Source organism: Muscardinus avellanarius, assembly GCF_963383645.1.
Source record: "Muscardinus avellanarius genome assembly, chromosome: 18".
In the NCBI taxonomy this organism is placed as follows: Eukaryota; Metazoa; Chordata; class Mammalia; order Rodentia; family Gliridae; genus Muscardinus; species Muscardinus avellanarius.
This window is the reverse complement of record NC_137804.1, coordinates 51,514,563-51,528,107: the sequence shown is the minus strand read 5'-3', so window position 1 is coordinate 51,528,107 and position 13,545 is coordinate 51,514,563. Positions and strand designations below refer to the sequence as shown.

General features: G+C 59.8%; 2 protein-coding genes across 2 annotated transcripts in view; one reads left to right on the top strand and one right to left on the bottom strand.

The window, feature by feature from the left end:
* LRIG1 (leucine rich repeats and immunoglobulin like domains 1) overlaps positions 1-7,179 on the top strand; it is a gene marked incomplete at both ends in the record, with an annotated part of 107,186 nt that extends 100,007 nt beyond the window's left edge. Inside the window, 8 exons of the mRNA XM_080715590.1 lie at positions 808-971; positions 3,199-3,519; positions 3,910-4,191; positions 4,502-4,921; positions 5,224-5,349; positions 5,995-6,141; positions 6,588-6,836; positions 6,920-7,179. Coding sequence (XP_080571716.1) covers positions 808-971; positions 3,199-3,519; positions 3,910-4,191; positions 4,502-4,921; positions 5,224-5,349; positions 5,995-6,141; positions 6,588-6,836; positions 6,920-7,179 — 1,969 coding nt within the window. The remainder of the gene's footprint in view (positions 1-807; positions 972-3,198; positions 3,520-3,909; positions 4,192-4,501; positions 4,922-5,223; positions 5,350-5,994; positions 6,142-6,587; positions 6,837-6,919) is intronic.
* Positions 7,180-9,240: 2,061 nt separating this feature from the next.
* SLC25A26 (solute carrier family 25 member 26) overlaps positions 9,241-13,545 on the bottom strand; it is a gene marked incomplete at both ends in the record, with an annotated part of 82,383 nt that continues 78,078 nt past the window's right edge. The window contains 3 exons of the mRNA XM_080715589.1: positions 9,241-9,358; positions 11,615-11,688; positions 11,907-11,971. Coding sequence (XP_080571715.1) covers positions 9,241-9,358; positions 11,615-11,688; positions 11,907-11,971 — 257 coding nt within the window. The remainder of the gene's footprint in view (positions 9,359-11,614; positions 11,689-11,906; positions 11,972-13,545) is intronic.

Sequence of the window (13,545 nt, the reverse complement as noted above, 5' to 3'; positions counted from 1 at the left end):
GAAAATATTCTGTGTTTTGGTTGGAGGCTCACAAAACCCGGGCCGAGCATTCTCATGCTCCCTGGGCAGCTGCAGTGCACTCGGGCGCACTATTTAGGGAGCAGAGCTGCGTTCTGCAGCCCCCTCTGTGTGCCGGCGTGGGAGAAGTGAGGTCAGCGCGGCTCGCGTGTGGGACATGGCACAGGGCATGCCAGGCCCGCGGGCACACACCTGTCATCCCAGGACTTGGGAGGCAGAGATGGGAGGATCACAGGTTCGAGGCCAGCTGCAGACGCTTAGAGAGACCTTACTTCAGAATATCAAATAAACAGGGTTGTGGGTGTAGCTCGGAGGTAGATGCTCCAGGTTCAATCCCCAGCGCAACCCCCGCCCCGCCAAGAGCTGCTTTGCCAGATACAAAACAAACTGCTATAAAAGATTCCTTAGAGCTCGTGGCTGGCCTCAGGTCCAAGACTTGGGCTGAGCATAGAAGTTGATCAGGAAAATGGAGAACCAGAGAAGGGACAGTGCCCGTGCCACTGTCGCGTGTCCAAGGCCCAGGGAGATCTGAAGGCGTCCCCGGGGTCCTGTAGGAGCGGCGTCTGCGAGTGGGGGCGCTGCAGATCGGGGCTGCTCCAGGCACCATCTTGCCTTCAACCCAACGGGCCTTGTGAGAGACCGGCCCTTGGGCCCCTGCACCTGACACAAACCTGCAGGGGCCGCGGAGGAGCGGGAGGAGCCGCAGCCCCGGCCCAGATGCTGGCGGGCGCTCGAGGAACAGGGCGCCCTTCCGCAGCCGTGCTGAGCGTGCACCTGTCCGTCTTTCAGCTCCATCAGCAGCGACAGCTTCCTGTGTGACTGCCAGCTGAAGTGGCTGCCCCCGTGGCTGATGGGCCGGACGCTGCAGGCCTCCGTGACGGCCACCTGCGCCCACCCGGAGTCCCTGAAGGGCCAGAGCATCTTCTCCGTGTCACCGGAAAGTTTCGTGTGTGGTAAGACCCCAATGCAGATGTTCTTTACGGGAGGGGCCTGGGAGGACGGCCGGGTTGCAGGGTGCCTGCCACGCCCAGGGGACCTCAGCTGCAGTTTCCCGGGGGCAGTGGGCCCCGCAGCGGAGCTGTCGTCACAGGAAGGCCGTCGTGTTTCAGGAGGGCGTGGGCCCGGGTATCGGGAGTCACAGGTGGGAAGTGGGGCTCTTCCATGCATTAGGAACGAGAGGTTAAGCGCAGGAAGGGCAACTCTTTGGAGAACGGCCTCTGTAGTAAGAATAATTCCTCCATGTGGCCGTGCACACTGGCTGTGGCGCCACAGCCCTGAGACCCGCACTGGACACCTGTGATCCCTTCTCCCTGCTTATTGGGGTGCAGCTCTCACCGTGCGTTAGACCAGGGGTGCCCGGGATCCATGGTGACGGCAGCTGGAGCGCACTAGGCGTGGGCAGCTCACACAGGAGCCGCATGGCCTCGCGCGGGGAAAGGAGTCAGGCGTGACGGGGCTGCGGGTTGGTGGTGGTGTTTGCTCTGGGCCAGCGTGGAGGCAGGATGCCCTGCGGCCTGACTGGAGCGGCCGGGCGGGTGTGTGTCCCTCCGGCCTGTCTTCATCAGCCCTCTGGACTCTGGCTGGGATTCCAGGTGCTGCCCGCTGAGCCCAGCTTTTTATTTTTTCCAGCTAGGGATAAGTGCTGTCTTTTGCCATCAAGACATTTAACTTCAAGACATTTAAAGTCATTTAGCTTCACAAATAATTCTAATTTTTTTTGTTTTTACCATAAAGAAAACCAAGAGGTGTTGAATTCTCTCATATATCTGTGTCTGTGGTGATAACGTGGGATTTTTTTTCTCTCTTTTATTTATATGGTATATCGATTTTTAGGTGTTAAACCAACCTTGATTTCCTGGGATCAACTAAACTTCATTATAATGTGTAATCCTTTTTATATGTTATGGGATTCAGTTTGCTACTATTTTTGTTGGAGGTTTTGTATCTATACTTGTAAAAGATACCGTTTTATAGGTATTTTTGTGTGATTTCTCAGGTTTTGTTATTCGAGTAATACCTGCCCCATAAAAGGAGTTGGAAAATATTCCCTCTTCAGCTAGTGCTTGGGAGGATTTATGACAACTTGGTTTGGGGCTTTTCTTTTTAGGAAGTTTTAAAGCTGTTGAGTCTCTTGTTGATGTCTGTTCAGAGTTTGTTTCTTCTTGAGTCGGTTTTGGGAGTTTGTGCGTTTGGGCCAGGCTCTCCGGCTCACTGGCATCAGGGTTGAGGCTGCCCTTGTCCTCCTCGCTGCTGTAAGCTGGGTAGTACTCTGCCCTTTTTGCAATCTGAGCCTCCCCCCGCCCACTAACGCAGCTAAAGGTTTTTCAATTCGTTTATATTTTCAAAGAACCAACTTTTGCTTTCAGTGATTTTCTCTTATTTTCCTATTCTCTTTCTTTCATTTCTCCTCTTTATTCCTTTTTTTTTTTTTTTGCTTGTTTTGGGTATAGTTTGCTCTTCTTTTTCTAATTTCAGAAAACAGCGGGATTACCAGTTTTACATCTTTGCAGGCGTTTACAGCTGTGATGTGTGAGCATGGTTCTAGCTGTAGTCTCTGTCTCGATAGGCAGTTCTTGTTTTCATTCAACTCCGAGTGTTTTCCACTTTCCCCTGTGATTAGCCGTCTAGGAGCGTGACGCACTGTTTAACTCCTTCACGTTAGGTTCCAAGTACTCTTTCCTCATTGACTTTTAACCTTGTTCCGTTTTCTGTTAGAGGAGGCTCTTTGCCTGAATTCCATCTTCACAGTCCACACCTCCGCCGCTCACTCTCTCACTGAGCCGCAGTGATTCTCTTGCAGCAGCGCTCTGGAGTTTTAAGAATTTCGCTTTCTTAACAGTTGAATTTGACCATTCTTCCCGGTGTTTTCACCACTGTAAGGGAGGGGCACATTCCTGGCATCCTGCCACCTGGAAAGGCACTTCCCCCAGTCCTTGGGGACCTGGCGCAGGCAGCCCCGACCGGTGGTGCGTGTGTGTTCGGCTCGTGGGTACAGCGGGGCGGTCGTCAGGAGGAAACCGCGGTGTTAGATGACTGTCCTGGCAGGTTGATAGCTAGCGCCGACTGCGGTCACCACTGCCAGGGCTTGCTCCGGTGAGGCCTGACCCGGTGGTGCCGGGGGCTGCCGCGGCGGGTGCCCGTGTACCGGCAGCCTCGCCTTACGACGGCCGCTCTCCCCAGACGACTTCCCCAAGCCACAGATCATCACGCAGCCGGAGACGACGGTGGCGGTGGTGGGCAAGGACGTCCGGCTCACGTGCTCGGCGGCCAGCAGCAGCAGCTCCCCTATGACCTTCGCCTGGAAGAAGGACAACGAGATCCTGGCCAACGCAGACATGGAGAACTTTGCGCACGTCCGCGCGCAGGACGGGGAGGTGATGGAATACACCACCACCCTGCGCCTGCGGCGCGTCACCTTTGGGCACGAGGGCCGCTACCAGTGCGTGGTCACCAATCACTTCGGCTCTGCCTACTCGCTCAAGGCCAGACTGACGGTGAACGGTAGGCCCTCTCCCTCGCTCAGCGCCCCTTCCACCCCCTGGAAACCGCTCCCTCCGCAATCCGCCCCTGAGTCACAGGGTCCCGGCCAGGGGTGCAGAGCGGAGTAGCATTCTTGTTGGTTTTGGGTGACTTAAAACATCTATGTTAAATTGAATTGTAGGGATTTTTTGGGGGGAGAGAGGGTTTTACTGGAGATTGAACCCAGGTGTGCTCTACCTCTGAGCCACACCCCCAGCCCACTTATCATTAATTTTGAGACAGTCTTGCTAAGTTACCACTTCCTGTCCTCAAAGCTGCAATCAGCCAGGCGCAGGGCGGGGGCCCGCTGTGGGGGGGGCAGTCCCTCGTGGGTTTCCCGGTCCCACACCGCGCCCTGTGCCCGCACTGCAGTGTTGCCGTCCTTCACCAAGATGCCCCACGACATCGCCATTCGGACTGGCACCATGGCGCGCCTGGAGTGCGCGGCCACGGGCCACCCGAACCCGCAGATCGCCTGGCGGAAGGACGGGGGCACCGACTTCCCGGCCGCGCGCGAGCGGCGCATGCACGTCATGCCGGACGACGACGTGTTCTTCATCACCGACGTCAAGGTGGACGACATGGGCGTGTACAGCTGCACGGCGCAGAACTCGGCCGGCTCGGTGTCCGCCAACGCCAGCCTCACCGTCCTAGGTTGGCGCCCACGCGAGCAGGGGCGGCCTTGCGTGAAGGGAGGGGAGGGCCACCGCCTTTGAAGTCTGGGCTGCTTTCAAGATTTGTTTTAAACAATTGGTCCTCTCTTAAAAAAAAAAATCGAATCGGTGGCCAGTGAGAAGGGCCTGGACTGCATGCACAGGTGGGAAGAGCGGCGTTTTGGTGGGAGCCGGGCAGGGCCGGGGGCAGCCAGGAGCAGGCCTCTCCTTCGAGCCCCACAGCCCTCGGTGCGGGATCGGCCTCGCCCGAGCTGCAGAGCTAGCGCGCCCTCTCCGCTGGCTTCTTGCAGAGACCCCGTCGCTGGTGGCGCCGCTGGAGGACCGCGTGGTGTCGGTGGGGGAGACCGTGGCGCTGCAGTGCAAAGCCGCCGGCAGCCCCTCCCCGCGCATCACCTGGCTCAAGGGGAACCGGCCGCTGAGCCTCTCGGAGCGGCACCACTTCACCCCCGGCAACCAGCTGCTGGTGGTCCAGAACGTGGTGGCGGAGGACGCGGGCCAGTACACGTGCGAGATGTCCAACACGCTGGGCACGGAGCGGGCCCACAGCCAGCTGCGCATCCTGCCCGCGCCCGGCTGCAGGAAGGACGGCGCCACCGCGGGCGTGTTCACCATCGCTGTGGTGTGCAGCGTGGTCCTGACGTCGCTGGTGTGGGTGTGCATCATCTACCAGACCAGGAAGAAGGGCGAGGAGTACAGCGTCACCAACACGGGTAGGCGGGGGGCGCGCCTGGGGACCGGCACCCCGTTAGCTTTAGGGGTAGGGAACGCACTCCGCGGTCCCCCATGGAGGGCGCGTGTTGCCCGCACACACGCTCGCTGTCGGCAGCCTTGGTCCCGTCCCCTCCGTCTCTGCGGACTGGGCAGCTGATGCTCCTTTCAGGCTGGGGAAGGGCCGCCTCTGGCCGCACTGACCCCTGCGCTCTGCGCGGCCCCGCTGGCCATCTCTGGGACCCGTGTTTGGGGCTCACGTCTGTCGTCACCGCGACCCTGGCATTGGGCTTCTCTCCTGCAGATGAAACCCTCGTGCCTCCGGATGTTCCGAGCTACCTCTCTTCTCAGGGCACCCTCTCCGACCGGCAGGAGACTGTGGTCAGGACGGAGGGCGGCCATCAGGCCAACGGGCACATTGAGAGCAACGGTGAGGCCTCCACGACGGTGGGCAGAGGTCTGTGGGCGACAGGTGCCAGGCAGGGGGGACGAGTAGCCTGTGGCTGGCGCCTGCCCGGGTCTTACTCTGGACCGGGCTGTGAAGTTCTGCAGAGGTTTTCACTTCCCGTCGCGGGGGGGGGGGGGGGGCACCACCTTGGGTGGCACTAAGTCTCTGGGCAGTGTAAGGCAGGAATTCCAAAACACGAGCTGTGGGGGGCAGTTCGGGTCCTGAAAATGACCCATTGCGAGCCCCGGTCGGCCTCGGGACTTGTGGGTCCAACCAAGCAGCATGAAAGTGTTGGGGGAAGACAGCACATCGTAGTGAACCTGTGGGCTTGGTTCCTGCCAACAAGAACAACTCTAGGCAGCAGCGTATCTTACTAGGTGTTACTAACCTAGAACCAATTTAAAGTTCACGGGAGTTTGTATGTAGGTTACGCACAGACGCCACATCACTTGCGTGCAGGACGGGAGGGAGCCGCCCTGCCGTGGTGCCCCCGGGCCTCCTGCTCCTTGCGGGGCAGAGCCGCTCCCCGCCCGCCGTAAGCAGCTCCCGGAGGCTGTTAGTGGCCTCGCCCCGTCCACAGGTTCCCGGGGCAGCAGCTGCAGGGTCTGATGGCGGGCACTCTTGCAGGTGTCTGTGTGAGAGACGCCAGCCTCTCCCCGGAGGTGGACCTTCACAGCGTCACGTGCAGGCAGCCCAAGCTCTGCGTCGGGCTCAGTCAAGAGCCCTGGCGGGGCACGGAGCGAGGGGGTGGGGCCTCCAGGCCACACAAGACGGGTAAGTGCTTTCGTGGGGCCGGGAGTGTCTTTCCGGAGCCACGCGCTGGACGAGGGCAGGCGCAGCAGGGGCCCATGCCCGCGCCGCTGGTGCTCCGTACGAGCGGGGAGCCCTGCCCGGCTCCCTTTGAACTCCGGGAGAGCTTGTCCCTGAGATAAATCCATGAGGTGGCGAGCCTGAGCGCGAAGCTTTCTAGGAAGAGAATTAGTTTAAGGGCCAAAGCCCCAACGAAATGTGACGCTCAGCTTCTCATGGTCTCCATGCCCCTCGACCTGCAGGGAACCTTGAAAGATGTGTAACCTGTGATCCAAGTAGCACGGGCACGTTCTCAATACAAAGTTAACCTCCCTGGACGCGGAGGCGGGGAGGCCTGTTTGGCACACCTGGGGGCTCACACGGGTGACCGGCAGGACCCGCCCCTGAGCCCGCCTCGGCTCTGTCCTCAGGACCCAGCGGCCCCCTCCTGAGCGAGGGCGACACTGATGTGGACGGCGACCCCAAGGCCCCAGCCCTCCACCCGCAGCCCCTGTGCAGGGGCAGCGTGCCGCCCAGTCCGCCAGGCGGGCAGGAGCCCGGTCAGAGGCCCCGGGGGCGTTCTCCCCAGCACCCCAGCCGGGGCTCCCTCCACCCCAGCAACCACGACAGAATGCCGGCGTCCTCAAAGCAGCAGCCGGTGGCGGCCCCAGAGGAGAAAGGTAAGGAGGGAGTCCTGAGGCATCCCAGCGGTCGGGCAGCGACAAGCGTGGGGCTGGGGGCTGACGACACGCTCTTTCCACAGGCGGTGCCACATGGACTTTGGCCGGGCTGCACGAACTGGACTCCACAGACCCGCGGCCGCGGCCCCTGCCGACCTCCGGCCACGGGGAGCTCTCAGCCGCGCCCCTGGGCTTCCCCTCCGCCCACGGCGAGGCCCAGCACCTGCTCACTTCCAACGGCCACCTCCCCAAGGTGTGCGACTCCAGTCCCCAGCCCACGCGGCGCACAGGACAGCCCCCCGGCAAGCGGAGGGAACCGCTGCTGCTGGCACCGAGAAGCTAGGCTCCTCTACCTCAGCTGGTCGTCCCAGGGTCCACGGGAAGGAGGCGGCGAGGCGTCGGGGCCGGCGACGTGGCGGTGCGCAGCGCTCACCTCCGTGCCGAGCGAGCGCACCGGCAGAGGACCCGATTCAGAGCTCAGAAACTCGAGAGGCTATTTGTACAAAAAGCAGAAAAAGAAAAGTATTTGATACCATTGTACATAAGAGTTTTCAGAGATTTCATATATATTATATATCTTTTACAGAGGCTATTTTAATCTTTAGTGCATGGTTAACAAAATAATTACACAGTTTTGACAATATTTTTTCATATCAGGTTGTAATTTCAGGGGAGGGGTCGGGAATAGCTCTGGTGCCTTAATGCGTGGCTGGAGTCGAGGTGAAGCCACATTCGTTCCGGGCGCTTGGGGGGCCAGGGCGGCGGCGTGCGCCTTTGTGCCGGGCCTCCGGGGTCGGCGGTGCCCGTGTGCAGGGCTGCTCCCGTAGCACGGCTCCCACCAGCCCTGGGACCCACGGCTTCCCTACGAGGCTTCGTTCCTCTGAGGAGGAGGAGGAGGAAGGCTGCTAACCCCCGGGGCAGCGGTCAGGAGGGCGGGCACCGCCTGCCTTCTCGTGCCGCTCCTGGTGTGATTAAAGCAAACGTGGTCTTGTCCGTACCCCGCGAAGGCTGCTGGGGTCGGCACCTGTGGATCTTTAATTTTTAATTCTGCCAACAGAGCACGACGCTGGGGGGTCAACAGGACCAGGTTCACACATTCAGGGCTAATTTCTACTGAGGAGCCAGAACAGGCCCGTCCCCTCCCTCTCTCCCCGACGGGACCGGGCTGTAGGCCTGGGTATGTTTGCACTTTGGAGACCCGGAGCTAGCCATCCTGTGAGTGCCAATTCACTAAAAACTACCTTGAAATAAGGTCCTTAAAATCTCCGAGAGTCGGTTCCTTTAGCCAGACGGGCTGGAGGGAGATACTAAAACCCTGAGTCCACTCTTCACTGTCAGAGGTCACCACTACCCAGAAGGTAAGCACATTTAGAATCCTGTTCTCAACACTTAACTGATTGTTACTTCCACAAAATATGTGAATTTGCTGTTTCTGAGAGGCAATGTGAAAAGAGGAAGTATTACTTTTATGTACAAAGTTATTTATTTATAGAAATTTTGGTACAGTGTACGTTGAAAACCATGTAAAATATGGGAGTGTCTAACAGATGGCATTGAAGTGTCTTTAATAAAGGTTCATTTACAGACAAGGTGTCTGGCTGACATCATTCCTCTGCGTGCCTCTAGCCGGCTTTTCTTCGTTTCTCTTCATTCCAAAGTTTCCCTTCTAAATACCATCGTTTTTTAATCCCCCCCCCCATGAAAAAAAAAAAAAGGCAAAGCAAGATCGTGTAGTGTCGCTCCAGGGTAGACACAACAGCCAGATTCCTGAGATTTCTCTCTGCTTCTGGAGACACCTGGAGCTCGTTAGTCAAGCCCTAAAGCCCCGGGGCACGCTGACCTCCACCGCACCTGTCCTGCTTCCAAGTCCTGAGCTCAGGACTCGGGGCAGCGGCCCCAAGAGGACGCTGCGCTGGCCGGGGGTGCGGGGAGTCGGGCCCGGCCTCCCTGCGCCCTGCTTGTCACCGGTCACCGGGCCGCGCCTGCCGGCTCGCACGCCCGTCTGTAAATTAATACAACCACGTGTTTTTCTAGTGAGTGTAATTAAATACAGCGGCCTGGTTACAAGAAAGAATGCCTGCTATGCACCTGTAGTCCACTCTGTTCAAACAAAGCTGTAACCTTACACAATAGGAATTGGCCAAAGGAGAGTCGCCTGCATGCAGGACTCTGCCCGCACCGCTTTCCGTCTCAAGCCGCTGATGCCACCGCCAGGTGGCCGAGAGGCGCGGGCAGGACGGATCAGGCGAAGTTCCAGGGCCCGGGCGCTGCTGCCACATTTACTGAGGGTCGGAGCCGCTGTTCAGAGCCCCGTGGGCGGCTTCTCCTACTCCCGCCCAGGACGCTGGCCTGCGCTGGTCCTGCGGCTCAGCTGCTCAAGGCGGCGGCGCTCCCGGGCCTTCCTTCAAGGACACTCTGTGCCCACGGCTGACAGCAAGCTGCGGGCCTGGTCGTAAGCACCCAGGAAGATGAACCCTCCCAGGCTGATGGCTGCCACTCGAGGGACGAGGCCTGCAAACAACCTGGGCACAGAAGATTACAGAAACGTGTCAGCGAGCTTCAGCTCCGACCCACAGCTCAGCTCAACCCCCCCACCCCCACCCCGCGCCACGCTCCTAGCTGCGTCACCCCACGGAGCCTGAGGCTGCACACAGCGGACCGGCAGAGCGCCACACAGCTCGCTGGCGACCCCTGCAGATAAGGCGGGTGACTGTCTCCCAGCCACAGTGCGCTTCCAGAGAGATGGACTGCTTTAAAAAGGACCCAAAGAGCTGGTGCGGTGGCGCACACCTGTCACCCCAGCATTCGGGAAGCTGAGACGGGAGGATCGCGGTTCACAAACAGCCTCAGCTACTTAGTGAGGCCCTCTGTGACTCAGTGAGGCCGTTTCAAAATAAAGAATAAAAAACAGGGCTGGGGTGTAGTCTGGAGATAGAAATGTCCCTGGGGTCCATCCCCACAGTACTGTTAGAAAAATAAAGCCACGGGCTAGCTCCAGGGGAGGCGGGACACCAGTGGGGAGAGCGGGCCTCCCCAGGAGGCGCAGGTCCCCGCTGCTTTTGCGGTCTAATTTCAGAGCACGAGGCCAGAGGGCTGGGGGTGCCCCGTACAGGCAGCCAGTCCCCAGGTAAGGCAGGCTGCGGACAGCCCACGGGAGAGAACGGCGTTGCGGGGAGTCACAGCCGCACACAGGTCCCGCAACGCTCACTGTGGCGTCACCGATGAGAAGGAAAAGCTGCGGACAGACGCGCCTCGTGAGGCTACAGCCGCCACGGCGCAGGCTAGCGGTTCACACGCAGCTACAGGACGAGGCAGGACAGCAGGACAGCAAGAATTCACCACCCAAACGGGAAAGCGCCAGGCCCGTGGCTCCACCTCCCACGGTGACCAGGACAGGCGCCTGCCGGCCACTCGGAGTGTCGGGGCCTTGTCCAAGCGGAGAGACCGAGGTAGAGGGTCAGAACCAGCAGCGCGAGGCTCTCCCTGGTGACGCCTGGCGCAGGCGTGCGTCCGGCCGGCAGCCGTGCGCCGAAGACGGGACACGGCCCACGGCAAGCCGGCGGTGGCGCTCCGCACCTCCTGGGGCCGGCGGGCGCTTTTCAATGAGCTGACTCAGGATTTGATAATTATGTAAATACTAAATGTAAAAAAGCCTCTTTTTTCCCTGCCTGGAAAATAATCATGAAGACTCCACACGAAACCAAAATGCACTTGCCTCTGCGCCAGGCACGCAGGCTTGCGTGAGTTGGCCGGCGCAGGCAGAAAGCATGGATTATGGCTTCGGAGGCCACCAGCCTCCTGGCCCTGCCCCACGCCGAGGAAGAGGCTGGGCTGTGGGAGATGCCACCATGCCCACCCACCTCCTTCCCTCCCTCCCTCCCAGGTGTCCGGCACCCTGCCAGCCACGCGTTCGCAGCTAGGGAGCTCAGCCGGGCCGGGCAGATGGAAGTGGCTGACGGTTCTGACCACCAACAAGACTTGGGAGGCCAAGACCCCCGAAAGGAGGCCAGGCCGGTGGCCAACTCCACACAGCCAGCCAGGGCCCCAGCATGGAGGGCACAGTCAAGGGCGGGACCCCATGGACAGAAGGGACACAGGCGCCGGCTTCATCTCTCTCTCTCTCTTTTTCTTTTCTTTCTTTCTTTGTCATCCTGACCCCGGAGCACTTACCTCCAGGCTATCCCCCAGCCTTATTTTATTTTGGCTTTGACACTGGGTCTCACTGGGCCTGCACTCCTCTTTTTCAGACTCCTAAGTCCAGGATACAGGGACATACCATCAGCATGGCTTTGTTTTCTCTTTCTAAATTTAAATGTCTAGATACTCAGCCTCCTCCCGGAGCGGGAGAGCGGCCGGCAGGCTCAATAGAGCCAGGCGCTGTACGGTGCAGCCTGCACGGCGTGCCGGCTGTGCCTGGAGCCCGGGCGTGGGCAGGTGGCACCTCCAGGTGTGTCGAGCACGCTGCTGCTCACGTAGCCATGAAGTCACCTGTCAGCAAAATGGTGCTGACAGCACATGCGCGGGAAGGCGCCCGTCACGAGGCGGCACGCGGCTGTCACGCTAGCGGCGCCGGCCTGCTCCTCCCCAGGGCTCAGCCCAGGGCGGAACTCCCCAGCGCCGAGGTGGCCTCCTGCCTGGACTGCACCGTGGCACCGTCCACAGGCGCCGTGCTGGAGAGGGCTTTGTGCAATCTAATAAAAGGGCGTGATCTGGAGGGTGGCCGAAGCAGGAGGCCCGGGGGCTGCGCGAGGGAGAGGGCGAGAGGGCCGAGTGCTTACCCTGCCGGCCCCTGCGACCGCCAGACCTGGTGCAGGGCGGAGAGCACGTCCCCGCCAGCCGTGCTGGAGCCAGCCTGCAGGAGAGACCAGGAGGAGGTGTTACCTGCACCCGCCCGGCCCACTCCCCGCAGCCCGGAAGACTTTTGAGCAGCCCAGGGCAGCTGGGAAATCGGGGCTGGGGAGCGGCTCCCGTGAGCGCCCCGTGCACGCTGGCTTTATCAAGGCGCCCACAGGCTCCTTCACCCGTGTGCCCCGCTGATGGCCACGCGTGTTACGGGACTTTGCTGCTTACCTTTGCCAGCATGATCCTCGTCTTTGCCACGTCCAGAGGCGTGGTGACCGCAGCTGCGAAGCCACCTGTACACGAGACCCAACACAGGGTGAGAGGCTCACCTGTCACCCCGTAACTGCATGGTCATTACTATGTGGCACACATCTGTAGTCCCCGTACTGGGAGGCTGAGAAGGGAGGACCACAGGTTTGAGGCCAGCCTCGGCCCTCAGACCTTTAGTAACTTAGCAAGACCTTGTTTCAAAATCAAAACTAAATAGGGCTGGGGGGTGTAGCTCAAAGGTAGAACAGTCTTGGACCCAAGCTCCAGTACCAGATTAATCATAACAGTAATAGTAACTGTTACTTTATAATTCCCTGTCACTGCTAAACTATTCACCATTAGTTCACTGGAGTGACTCAGCACACCCTAATCCACAGTGTCCTGTCACAGGGAGGTAGGACTGCATGGAAAAGAACTAACAAAGCCAGTGACCTGTAACCCCAGAACTTGGGAGGCTGAGATAGGAGGATCGCAGGTTCAAGGCCAGCCTCAGCAACTTAGTTAAGATCTTGTTTCCAAATCGAAAAATAAAACAGGGCTGGGGGTGTGGCTCGGAGGCAGATGCCCCTGGACTCAATACCCAGCATCCTCCACGCACACAGGGATGAGGCAAAACTGGTGTGAATGTTAAAAGCCATTTCAAATAGGAACACTGGGAAATGCTCACAGACTGGCCTAAGCCAATCAAAGAGAACTAGAAATCGCCAGGCGCGGTTACCAAGCCGACAGAGCGCCCTGGACTTACGTGGCCACTGGCCAAGGTCGGCCCCTTCACTGCACGCCCGCCCGTGTTCTCTTGGAGAGCCGAGTTTCTTGAAAGCGACAGGAAGAAAGGTTAGACCAGAAGGCGCACACCCTCTTGGGCCCTAAGCCTACCACCATGGTGGACGCCGTGTTTTGTGCAAGTCATTACTAAGAGCGTGAAGGTCTGTGAAGAGCGGATGCCTTCACTCTGGCCCGCACGTGTCTGAGAAGGTGAGGATGCAGCCGGGCTGGTGAGCACGGAGGCCGGGCGTCGACTCCCAGCCACCGTGTGGCCGTGCGCCCGCTCTCCTTCAGGGATCGCCTCCACGCTGCTAAGAAAGCTGGGACCGCGCTGCCGCCCCGGACCACGCTCAGGGGAACTGGACGGCACGATGCAACACCTGCCGGCTTCGTGGGAGGGGTGCAGTCGCACCCACCTGCCGCAGGACCCGCGCGGTGGCGGGATGTGGGAGCCCCGGGCTCTGCTCGCCGCCCGCCCCATCGGCAGGACCCAGGGCACCTTCGCCCCTCCCCTGGACCTCCAGACGCTGGTCACGTGGGCTCTGACTTGAAGGTTACGCCAGGCCTCTCCAGGAGTTACCAAATAATCCTCACCCCGTCCCGGGAGGCCGAGCCCACAGAGACAGGCCCCCGCCCCTTCTCCTCCGTGCAGAGCACGCAGCAGGTGTTTATTACGAGGCTGGGGTCGCCAGTGCGGCATCGCGCCGGCAGCTCTGCGGGTCTGTGGGCTAAGCTCACTTGAAGTGAGGCGGTTGGCAAAGCCCTTTTTCCTCCCCAGTTTAACCCCGACCAGAAGCCAAGGGAATTTCGGAGCATGACAAGCCATCAACAC